The 12,857-nt window shown below is 35.8% G+C and overlaps 1 protein-coding gene across 2 annotated transcripts in view; it reads right to left on the bottom strand.

Moving 5' to 3' along the window:
- ITGA1 (integrin subunit alpha 1) overlaps window positions 1–12,857 on the bottom strand; it is a 201,513-nt gene that overhangs the window by 51,335 nt on the left and 137,321 nt on the right. For both annotated transcript variants that reach the window (XM_069095297.1, XM_069095296.1), the window contains 4 exons: window positions 12,592–12,849; window positions 8,443–8,573; window positions 6,137–6,303; window positions 1,896–2,032 (listed from right to left, as the gene is read on the bottom strand). In XM_069095297.1, the coding sequence (XP_068951398.1) occupies window positions 1,896–2,032; window positions 6,137–6,303; window positions 8,443–8,573; window positions 12,592–12,849 (693 nt within the window). The remainder of the gene's footprint in view (window positions 1–1,895; window positions 2,033–6,136; window positions 6,304–8,442; window positions 8,574–12,591; window positions 12,850–12,857) is intronic.

Raw genomic sequence — 12,857 nt, forward strand, 5'->3', positions numbered from 1 at the left:
AAAACCTATATCAAAAGCATGGGAAAGAATAATTAAATTGCATCTCTGCTGCTTGGTACTATGTGATCTTGGCCAAATCATTGAACTTCCTCACTTTTCTTAGATAGTATTTAAAGTCTCTTCTAGCCCTAGATCTATGATCTTTTCCTATGAACAGTAGCATCTATTTCTTTTTATTTTTTCGTAACTGTCTTACTGAGAAGTATAATTTTCTAAAAGTGAAACATGAATACATCAGAAACATAAAAGTAAGCCTAAGGAAAAATAGTTTGCATTAAATGTCTGCATTTTGAATCTGTATCTCTACAATAACTTTATTATTGTTTTTAGTATTTTTCAATTTTAAGGAAATCATTTTGTGGTATAGTGTATGTATGAATTTAAGAAAATAAAAATTAGGTTATACCAAATCAATCTAATCCTTCATTGTAACCATAATTTTTTTATTTTTGCTTTTTGGAGGGGGGAAGGCAGGGCAATTGGGGTTAAGTGACTTGCTCAAGGTCACACGGCTATCAAGTGTTAAGTGTCTGAGGGCAAATTTGAACTCAGGTCCTCCCGATTCCAGGGCCGGTGCTCCATTCACTGGGCTTCCTAGTCGCCCCCAAAATATTGATTTACAAATGTCATGAGACTTTTTTTTAAATGTAGCATTATCACACTCAGAGTAAGAAAATGGTTAGGAAATGGAATGGTAAAGTCCAATATCTTTCAAACTGGTTATAATTTTCACCCAAAGGGAGAAAAACAACTTGCTTATGCTACGAGAAAAGTGAAATGAAACATATGGAGTCCAGTCTTAGTTACAATTTTATAAATTGGAGATCAAGATAGCATAACTTTCATGGTTTCAGTCTATGAACTGAGAAACAGTAAATAGAAACAATATATCTTATAATTATAGATCTTAGAGTTGGCAGAAAATTCAAGAAACCATCTGAGTAAGTGACTTTGTCATGTTAACTCTCCTAGTGAGTGGCAGATGGAAAACTAGAATTAAGGTCACCAAAATTTTTATTGCTCTTTCCATATTATTACACTAGGTAGACATCTAATATATTTTATACCTAACATATGTTAACCTAATATATTTTGATACTTAATATATTATAACAAATGCATATAATAGGGAAAGGGCTACATTACCTAAGATGCCTGAGCCCAATATATAAACATTCATTGAAGGCCAGCAAGAATAACATTTCTCCTATACCTGTCCATGGCATAGCTGTTGCTTGAGAGGTAAAAAAAAAAGGACTTCTGGAAAGGAAGAGGTATCTGGGAGATCTATGGAAGCATTTAGAAATTCAAGAGTTCAGGAATCTACTTGAGGTTCCCTGGAACAAAGAAAAGAGACTTCTTGGTTGCACAGAGATGCTGAAATGGGCTGGGATCTCTGATACTTCCAACTTCTCCCTCTTCCTGCAGACACTTTGCCTATCAAAGTCATGAATTTTGGAGGATTTTGTGAGACCCAAATTTCTGTGGGTGGGGGAAGAGGGAAGAGAAAAAGATTGTTCTAACTAGGAATGTGGATGATGTTTATTGCTTTACCATTTTGTTTCAATGATATTCCTAGTAGGGATCTGCTTGAATGGTGAGCCATTGAATACCTGGTTTTAAATCAACTTCAGAAGTTCTCAGAGTTATATGTGTGGGAGCAAAAAAAAATAATAACCAGATAGGCAATTCATTAAGGATAAGCCCCAATATATGAACCTGGGCCTAAAATGAATCCAGAATTATTTTGGAAACAAGGCTATAGTGTCATATATAATACAGATAACATTTGATAATGAAAGAAACTACCCCCTTGATTTCCTGACAAAGACTGAAAAATGTCTATATTAATTAAGCTTTATAAATAAGGCAGCTATAATATATGATTTACTTGCCAACATGTAGAAGTAATGCTTAGTACATTCTGATCCACGGACTGTGATGTTTTTTTGAATCTTTCTTTCTTGCATTCCAGAGAAGAAACTTCGTGATATCTGTCTTGCTGAATCTAATGTAACTCGGTACAGCAGATCTATTTTTAAAAATTCAAATATTTATACATAGTTATTTTCATGGCCTACTAATGTAATTGAGGATTACAGTAAGACACTTATTCATTATTCAAATAATCAGAGATTTCCATTGACTGGAGCTCCTAGAAATGTATGGACTCGAGATCATTAATGTTCACAAGGATGACCCTGAAACATGTTGAGGTCCTGAACTGGTTTCTTCTCTATAAAACATGTTTTATTGATGCTTTTTGCTTGTACATCACAGTCATTTCTGGATACATTGCTCTTCGCTTCCCTGACCCCTACTGGAATGGAATCTTTCCTTGTAACAAAGAAAAACAGTTAAACAAAAACACTGGATAAAGTGATTGCTTCTGATGATGTATGCAACATTGTGTCCCCGGCGTCTGTCACCTTTCTTGTTGCTAAGAAGACTGAGGCACATTTTACTGTGTTTTCTGGGACCAAGACTAGTTATTGCAATTAATCCAAGCTGAGAGAACTTGTAAATGACCAAAGGAAGGTTAAGTTATGGTCCAAATGTTTTTAATGTTGTGTATTTTATTGAATCCAAATCCTTAAGCCTTTTATGGTATATACTTGGGTCTATGAAACAAATAATTAGGGATTGGTACTCTCAGTTCATTCCCAGATCACATCAGATTACAGAGTTTACGGACTATAATCTTTTCCATTGCAATAAATTAGAAATATTAGGCCATTGCTTGGCATATGGGTCTACATGATAATCAGTCCTACAAACTTTTAATAAGTACCTGTTATATGCAAGCCTTTGTGCTAAGTGTGGGGACACAAAATAGCCAAGAACAACACTGGTATTAAGGCTTTAGCTGGATTATAAAAGGCCTCTTTTTAGATTGCCCTCATCATCAACAAATATTCATCGAGCCTCTATTATACTATAAAATGGAAGTATCACCACGCTCAGAAAAATGCAAATACATATAAGTATTAATGTATACATGTGAATATTAATGTATACATGTGAATATTAATGTACATAAATACAATGAGCATAGGGAGCATAGAATAATCCATTCTATGTAATCAAATTAATTAAATTAATGTTTACCAATTATTTGAAATTCAATTACTTTTAAAAGTAATTTAAAATTTATTTAAATTTAAATATTTAAAAATAAATAAATTAAATAGATTTAGATCCTACATAAATTATACTATTTCATCTTTGCACATTTATCTGGTAAGGCTTTGGATTCCACAAGTCATAAATAAATATTAAAACTTAAGCATAATAATTGTAATGACGACAACTATTGCTAACATTTATGTAGTACTTACTAGGGGTCAGACACTGTGCTAAATGCTTTACAATTATGATACCATTTGATTCTCAAAGAAACCCTGGGAGGTAGGTGCTATTATTATTCCCATTTTACAGATAAAAAATTGAAACAAAAAGAAGTTGTGTCTTGCCTAGGGTCACAGTTAATATGCATCTTAGGTCACATTTGAACTCAGGCCCTCTCAAATGCTGATTTGGCACTCCATCCATTGTACTATCTAGCTGCCTTGCTTTTTTTGGTGGAACATTTAAAACTTTTTTAAAAGGTGTGATTAATACCTTTATTTATTTATTTTTGTTCTAAGTCAATTATTTTGTAATATACTCCCCTTTATCCTCTGTTTACTTCATCCTTTATCCCTGGTACTCTCTCTTAGCAAAACAAAAAGAGTTAAGCAAAAATAGCTAACTCTGTAGAACATTTGAAAAGCACATACAAGCATATATGTTAGAGACTTCAATTCTTCAAATGATCCATGATGTTGTAATTGTGGATATACCCTCCACAAATGTAAATTCCAACCTTGTAATGAGTTGCTGTGGACCCTACAAAAATTTAAACATCCAGCAGCCAATCCTATGGTAATGAGCTTCTACAGATTTAGCTAGTCATGTTTTTAGTTGGTAGACATACAATACTATTTGGGGCCTGCACTCAAAACCTTTCCCTCTTAATAGGACCTGCTAGAGACTGCCAACTACATTGATATAACCCTTATGAGCTCAAGAAGATCTGTACACGACAATAAAACATCAGGGAAGGATGTTATTAAAGTTGTGTTATAGAAACACAGAAAAGGAAATTTTAAGACAGTGAACATTATTATTTATTTAGCTTATATTTGACTTAAAGAAAGCATTGCCTTACTGCCTCCTCTGTCCTGAGTAACTGTTAACTCCAATATATAGCTAGCATGTGTCTATGATGCTTTAAAAGTAACGTTAAAAAGTATCAGGGAGAATACATAGCATATGTGAAAATATATCTGCCCTCCTATAACTGACTTATCTGACCTCCTCTATCCTGGACTACTCACCCCAGTGGAGATGTTTGATTAGAGGGGTGCTGGGAGAAGTAAAACAGAACATCCCTGTGTTTTGCCCATTTGCTGGGGAGATAGAAGTAAAAACAGAGTCCCTTTACTAAACCCACAAAGAACTGTATTCATTTATACTCAAAATTTCTTCACATTTGTCTTCCCAGGTTTCCCACTTTTGACAGCAGAATTGTCCCCAGGGTTCCTCATCATAAGTGGAGAGTGCAGAGAACCATGGAGTCTTGGTGTCCTGAACTTCAACTTCAAATTTTATAAATGTCTACTAAATGTCTGCTGTGTGAAAGTACAAAATACAAATGGAGCTAACTACAAAACATGATTGTTTTATAATAAGGGCTTTAAATGCATATTTCATAAATTACTGCATGTGATCTATGGAGAAAGGTTATTATTGAATAGGAGAAGCAGATGATGCTTCATGGATAAAGCCAGTTTGGGGCAGCTAGATGGCACAGTGGATAGAGTGTTGGATGTGGAGTCTGGAAGACCTGAGTTCAAACCCAGCCTCAGATACTAACTGTGTGAACCTGAACTAGCCAGGTTAGTCCCTGAACCCTTGTCTACCTCTGTTCCCTCATTTGTAAAATGGGGGTAATAATAGAACCTACCTCCCAGGATTGTTGTGGGGACCATATGAGATAAAAATTCTAAAGATCTTAGCACAGTATCTATACTATAGTAGGTACTATATAAAGGTTACTTATTTTAATTAAACATTGAAAGATACATAGAAATTCATCAGGTAAAAATATTAGAGAATATTTCAGGTATAAAGAATGGTGTAGATAAAGGCATGCAGAAAGTGAGATAAAGAATATGTTTGAGGGACAGAAAACACTCCAGTTTGCCTGGAGCATTGTTGTTCTCCTCATTTTAGTTGTGTCTGATTTTTGTGACCCCATTTAGGATTTTCTTGGCAAAGATCCTGAAGTGGTTTGCCATTTCCTTCTCTAGATAATTTTACAGATGAGGAAACTGAGGCAAAGAGTGTTAAGTGACTTGTCCAGGGTCATACAACTAGTAAATATCTGAGGCCACATTTGAACTCAGGTCTTCCTAACTCCAGGCCCAGCATTCTATCCAGTGTCACCTCCCTGCCCATGGCCTGGAGCATTAGAATGCATAATAACAACTGACAAGAGTTTGCAAAGTAAAATTAAATTTATTTGAGTTTCATCGTAACCTTAAGAAGTAGGTACAGCTATTCCCATTTTACAGAATCTGAGACTGAGGTGCAAAAAAGGTTATGACTCTTCTGTGAGTACCATAGCTTACACATATCAGAGGAAGGATTCAAACCCAGCCCTTCAGGACTTCACTTTAAGCACTACACTCATATAGTGTCTGGAATTAATCTTGAATCACATTGCATCCGTATACATAGTTGGAGAGCACTAGGAGATAAGATTGAAAAGATTGTTCCAGGTTGAATAGGGCCTTGAAGGTCAGGCAAAGGAGTCTGGACTTTATTTAGAAGATCATAGGGAACCACTGAAGATTTCTGAGTAGAGGAATCTTATCACCACATATATATTTGATGTTAATTATTTTCTAGGTCCTTCTCTATTGTCGATTGGACAAATAAACTCTAATAGACTCCCCTGGTGACGTAATCATATTCTTCTAGTAACCTCCATTCCACAGGTAGGTCTCAAACCAGAGGCAGGTATGGAGTACAGCAAAATCCAAGAACAAAGGCACTGATAACCTAAATGTCCTTTGTAGAGTAAACTTACCAGCTTCATAAATTGTGTCTTCCTTTGACTTCAGTTTGACATTGAAACACATGGTAGCATTTATGCACACTGTTTCCTTCCCCTCCATCTTACAGTTTTTCTTCTGAATGTTCACTTTATTGGGTGCAAAAGTCATGGTAACTTTAACTTCAGCCACATCTCGAGACCTGTAAGCATAAAATCCAATAGACATTTGATTTCAACAAAATTTAATTCAACTCAACAAGTGTTTTTGTTGTGTTTTCAGCATTGTGCTAGGTTCTGACTAAGAAAAAAAGTTTATGAAAGACTTGATTTCAGTCCTCTTGTGGCTTATTGGGTGAATATAATACATATGCAAAGATTATCATATGAAATAAGCACCTAATAAAAGTATAAAGTGCTATGTGAAAGGGTGAGAAAGCTCACTACCAACCAAGATCAAGCTTCCTGGAACAGGTGGCATCTTACTTGGGCTTTAAAGGATGAAGGAGAATTTAATAAGTAGGAAATTGAGAGTCAGCATGGGACAGTTGGAAAAGAGCTGGATTTGGAATGACAGAACTTGAGTTCCAAATCTTGCTTTGCTACTGGCAATCTGTGACATTAGATTTAAGGCATTAAATCTCTCTGGTCCCTAGAAATTGAGGGGCTGGACTAGATGGCTTCTGAGGTTTTTTTCTGGCTCTAAATTTATGGAATATAATTCTAGGGGTCATACATTATAGGTATACAGAACAGTGTGAGCAAAGTCTAGGAGGTGGTTAAATATAAGGCATCCACATGCTAATCTTGTACAACTAGAGCATAGAGTACAAAGAGAGAATTATAACATAGGTCCGGAAAAATAAGGTCATGACCGAGTGTGGAGTTTTGAGGGCTACAATGGAAAGGATGCTGGATTTGGAATTGGAAGGCCTTGGATCAAAACCCAGCTTTGCACCTTAATATCTGTCTGACTTTGGGCAAGCCACAACCTCCGTGGGCCACATTTTCCTCATCTGTAAAATAAAATGGGGGTTGATTAGAACAGATGACTTCTAAGGCCTCTTCCAGATCTAAATCATTGGTCACTTGGAAGATTTTAAGCAAAGTGACATGACCAGATTTGAAGATAATCAGCATAAGTCAATATAAATAGAAGCTCTGTGAAGAATGGTTTGAGTGAAGAGGAGGAAGATTTGTTACGAGGCTACTGAATAGTCCATGTGCATAGAGTATCCACAATGAAGGCCTATACCAAATGGTGAGTGTGGGAACAGAAAGGAGAGAATGGAAAATGAGAGATATTATAGAGCAAAAATCAACAGGGCTTAGGAACTAATTATATATATATATAAGAGTTAGAGAGAAAGAAGAATTAAAGATCTAATACCATGGTTTTTAAGTGAATTAGTGAGTTTTTAAGTAAGTTAGTAGTATCACTGATATAAATAGCAGTTATAAAGTTGAGGAACTACTGGAGAAAAAGAAACTTGATTTGGAGGAATGTTAAGTGATGTACTAATGTAACATTCTGATGGACATGGCCTGCAGGCAAGTGAAAAGGCAATGTCACAAACCTTTGACATCATTCCTACATCATTTTCTCTTCCACCTGTCTCTAATGAAAAAGTGGCCTTTCTCCTTGTCAAGTTCACCTTAATACCATCCATTCTCTTCTTCTCCAACAGATTGATCCACAAACTATATAACCAGTCATCCAGGCATGGAAGCTGGGAGAAGCCAGGGTGCCTGGGACGCAAACTAGGGTGAGGGGAAAGTTTGGACTTGGAAATAAGAGTGTGCTCTAGAAACCAAGCTAAGCTATGAAGCCAATCCCTTTCACCTTCCCAGAGATGGAAACCTCTAGAAGTTTGAATGTATGTATGTTTGTGTATAGAGACTGTGTGTGTATAGACATAGATAAATATATAGATATATGTGTCTGTGTAATATAGATATATCTATCTTTATAGTTCTATATCTACGCATACACACACACAAATATCTTAGATTTTTCCTCATAACAATGTGTCCGTCCAAACAAGGTTGGCCCTATTCATAGGCAACTATTTAGAACTAAAAAAAAGTTTTATACTAGCTTCATTTTTATATTTCCCCCTTCATTCATCAGATTTATTGTCTCTTCTTGCTTACTCATATACATGGGTATGTATTACATAATTGGGCATATAAGTAAATGTGATATTTGGCATGCTAACATATCAAACAGTTCTCTTTGTTCCCAAGCTACTGTCAAAACAAAATCAAAACATTTGTACTTAAACATAAGGTTAAGAACTTGAAAAGAAACAAATTCAGCTAGGTGCTGTTAAAATACACACCAGAAGAGGGCAGCACCACCAAGGCCTCCAATGGTCACATCAGTCAGGCCATCCCCGTTCAAATCCATTTCTCCATGTATAGACTGGCCAAAAAATTTCAGTGTCTCTCCATCTCCACCTGATGGAATACGCTGTGAGAATCCCCAAATAGTATTATCCATGGGAGAACTGGATGCTAGAAGCACTTTCAATATGAATCTAAATTACACTTTAGCTGATTTACAAGTGAATGAACTAACAAATAGTTAGATAAATAGAGGAAGGAAAGAAAATAAGAGAGGAAAGGAAGGAAGGAAGGAAGGAAGGAAGGAAGGAAGGAAGGAAGGAAGGAAGGAAGGAAGGAAGGAAGGAAGGAAGGAAGGAAGGAGAGAAAGGAAAGAAAGGAAGAAAGGAAGGAAGAAAAAAAGGAAGAAAGAAAGAAAGGAAGGAAGAAAAAGAAAAAAAGAAAGAGCGATCGTGAGCACGAAGGAAAGGGAGAATGAAAAGTTTTATTTGGAACTGTGCTCAAATAAACTCCTGTGTGGAGGCAAGAGGAAACACTTATTACTAAGGGACATTTTGCTTTTTATAATTCTAGACAAAATCATTTTAGAGTCACTAACAACACCAGAGAGGAAAAAATACTCTCACCTCACCCTGGCTGAACCTCATGAAAAGCATTTCCGTGGATTGACTTGGTTCGTCTGTCTGTCCATCTGTCTAGTCTCACTGTACAGAGACACTGACAAGTCCTGCCTGAGCACTTTGAAGGGAAATGTATTTCAGAGCAGGTGAAGTAATAGGACATTCTATAGGGAGGCCAAAGAAGGGACTGGGCAGTCTTGAGAGATATAAGGCATTTCACTTAGAATCATGGGCATTTTCACATAGATCATTTCCTTTTCTGGAAATGGAAACAGAACCCTTTGTAAAAAATGTGTATAGGCACAACAAATCATTTGGTTATTGAGAGGTGACCACTGCTTTCAACAGCCACAAATACTTATTAGACACTGGGATACCATGCTGACAATTAAGAGTCGCAGGACATTTGGCTTGGCTATTGTTCTGTTTGATGACAAATATAAGAGAATAGGACTGAAAGGTTAGGAACCTTTCCTAAACTTAGGGAGTCCTCGGCTACACAGTGCGAATGAGGCAGGTCAAGCGAGTAAAGTGACAAAAAAGCAAATCACAGAGATTATTTTCCCCTGACTTATAATTTGTGGTTTATTGAATTGTGCTTTCTTTTTTTTTGTCAGCAAAATTAATGATATTTTTTCCCTCAAGGATGTTGAAGAGATGGCTATTGACATTTGAACAGAAATGAAGCAGATCCAGTTTGATTTTAGCTCCTTTCAAATTTAAGTAGCATATAAAAATAATGATAATGATAATAGTAAAGCAATTACTATGTGCCAGACACTGTGTTAAGTGTTTTACAATTATTATTTCATTTGATCCTCACAACTTTGGGAAGTAGGTGCTATTATTATTATTCCCATTTTACAGATGAGAAAACTGAGGCAAACAGAACTTAAGTTATTTGCTGAGGCTTACATAGCTAGTAAGTGCTAGTGGAGATAGTGGTGATCGTGTGATACTAAGTACTAAATTTGGAGTCAGAGGACTGTTGTTCTATTTCCTACCCATGTGACCTTGGGCAAGTCACTTAACTTCTCTGGGCCTCAGATTTCTTATTTAAAAAATAAAGGGGTTAGAACAGGTGAGCTCTGAGGTTCTAGCTCTATGCTTTAGGATGCTAAGAATAGTCTACAAATTCCAGAAAGAGGCAATGACTTGCCCAAGATTCTGTAGGTGATAAGCAGTAGAACCAGGATTTTAATCTAGATCTTTTGATTCCATACCCAATTATTTCACAGAATCAGAATCATGGAATCAGAAAAGTTGATAGAGATTTCAGAAATCAGAAAAGCTGTAGTGGTTGGTAATCAAAGTGATACCTGACTGCCAATCCCTGCCATGATGTCTCTAACAAGGGAGTCAATCTTACCTTAAAGAAATCTAATGAGGCGGGTCCACTAACTTCTGGGTCAAACTATTCTTTTTTTTCAAGTTCTAATTGTTAGCAGGGTTTTCCTTATATAGAGCATAATTCCATTTCTATCCTCTGAAAAAGAGCCCCAATGATCTAATATCTCTTTCACATTATTGACTTTAAATATATGAAGACAACTGTCCTGTCTCCCTAAGTCTTCTCTTCTATAGGTTAAGCATTACCAGTTCCTTCAGTGATCATTATATGGTATAGTTTTGAGGGATCTCGGGCCATGTCTTCTATTCCTACAATACTAACAAATTAATCTCTACATTCTCCATTATTCATCTTGTTCTTTAGTACCTACACAGTCCTGATTAACTTCCTCTGAATAGTCTCTGGTTTGTCGAAATTCTTCTAAAACATAGAGCCCAGAACCAGATACTACACACCAAACTAACCTAAATATGCTTAAACACATTCCCAGAAGGGAAAGCAAACATTCATGGTGGGTGAAAACAATGCTGATCACTACTCTGACCCAAAGGAAATTTGAATTTAAGCTGTAAACTATGGATTGCAAAATTAACAACATGTATGCCCCATGTGGGGCAGCTAAGTGGCACAGCAGATAGAGCACTGGGCCTGGAGTCAGGATAATGAGTTTAAATCTGGTCTCAGACACTTAGTACCTGTATGACCCTGGGCAAGTCACTTAACTCTGCCTGCCTCAGTTTGCTTATCAGTAAAAATGAGCTGAAGAAGGAAATGACACACCACTATAGTATCTTTGCCAAAAAATAAAAAACAAAACCCAAATAGGGTCATAAAGATTTGGACACAAGTGAAACAATTGAACAGTGCCCCATCCCTGCCAACACTGCTGATTTTTGGAGATTCCTTTTTATTGTAGAACAATACATGTTGACTTCTCAAATGCATCTCTTTCAGATTTATTGAGTTAATTTTGAAGTAACAAAGAAGCAGAACATGTGAAAGAAATTCTTATTCCATGTGCTAAAAATTCCTTAATTATATTATCCTCTGACATGCCGCCTGTTTCCACTTAAACACTATTTTGTAAATAATGTCATTAGGAACTTAAAAGAAACAACTCATTTTCTAAATGGAGTGAATAGGTTGCTTTTGAAATTCTCTACTTGTGTTTTTATCAAGTCATATTTCAAATAATATTATTGAGATTTTGAAAAAATGAAACAGTCCAGTGTCTAATTAACATCAACTTCTCAACATAATGCACTCTGCAAATTCAATGATGACATTAATATTACAGAAAATTTCATTTTAAAAAAGAGAAACAAATAGTCAATGTCAGTCTCATATTCATGTTACGTAAGTTTAGTGAACTGTATTGTATTTATGTTCTGTGTAGTTGTTCAATACTCAGACAGCTCTGGCACTTGGCAAACATTAAATTATAATGTTCTTTTAAAAATCTCCAGTGTTTATTGTGTAGTAAACACTGCTGTAAAAGACCACTGTGGTGGTGGTTTTTTTTTTCAGGCAGAAAAGGCACTTTATTTTTACGGATTATGAGTTGTTAATTGTCTATAAAATTTTACTTTAAAAAAGTTTTTAATGTCATCTCCCCTGAAGGTCAGGCTCTGTTTTTTAGTTTAGTTTTGTTTTTTTTGCATCAAGGATTCCTTAAAAGTAAATCATGAGGTTTTGCAAACAGACCTTAATAAGAAAATTATGGCTCTAGGATACATAACTATAAATTTGGCATAATTTTACTAAAATGGCATGGTTATTACATGTTAAATAATAATTTAGTTTCATTTATTAAGTCTGTTAATTACCATTCTTTTTTTTTCTCTCCAGAAAACAGCGTCCTAATTGAAAGAACAAATGGATTGCAGATGTTAAATGGCATCATTTGAACATTTCTTTTGTTCTTATGGTTACTGTTTAGAAAAGGCTAGGTCATGGAGACATGAGTAAACCAAACTGGAATGGGACTTAGATAAAAGAAAAAAAGTCATAGTGTGGTTTCTTTTGGTAAAAAACAAAACCAACACCCAAATTGGCAAGATCATGAATCTGGTTTTTCCAATAAAGAATCACAATCAAGAATCAGTGTAAGCAACCCAACGTGTGCAGATAGGATGCTTAACAGCCAGGTGTCATTGCAAGGTTTACTTCCTTACTTGTGCATATTCCTTCCTTATGGTCTTGCCACTTCCATGATAAATATACACGGCTCCTCCATGATCATCTTCTAAGGGAGCACCAATCACTATATCATTAAATCCGTCAAGGTTGAGGTCCTTCACAGAAGCAATAGCTGTTCCGAAACGAGCCCCACAAGGCTCATTTTTGTTTTTCTTTTTGCAGGAATCATGCTTGAGGGATGAACAGCAAGTTTGCTTAATGGGCTCCAGGCTCATCTGGTATTCAAACCTAGTCTGTGAAA

The sequence above is a fragment of the Petaurus breviceps genome, unplaced genomic scaffold, assembly GCF_028583685.1.
Source record: "Petaurus breviceps papuanus isolate PSGF00001 unplaced genomic scaffold, PetGlider_PUasm1.0 226, whole genome shotgun sequence".
Classification (NCBI taxonomy): Eukaryota; Metazoa; Chordata; class Mammalia; order Diprotodontia; family Petauridae; genus Petaurus; species Petaurus breviceps.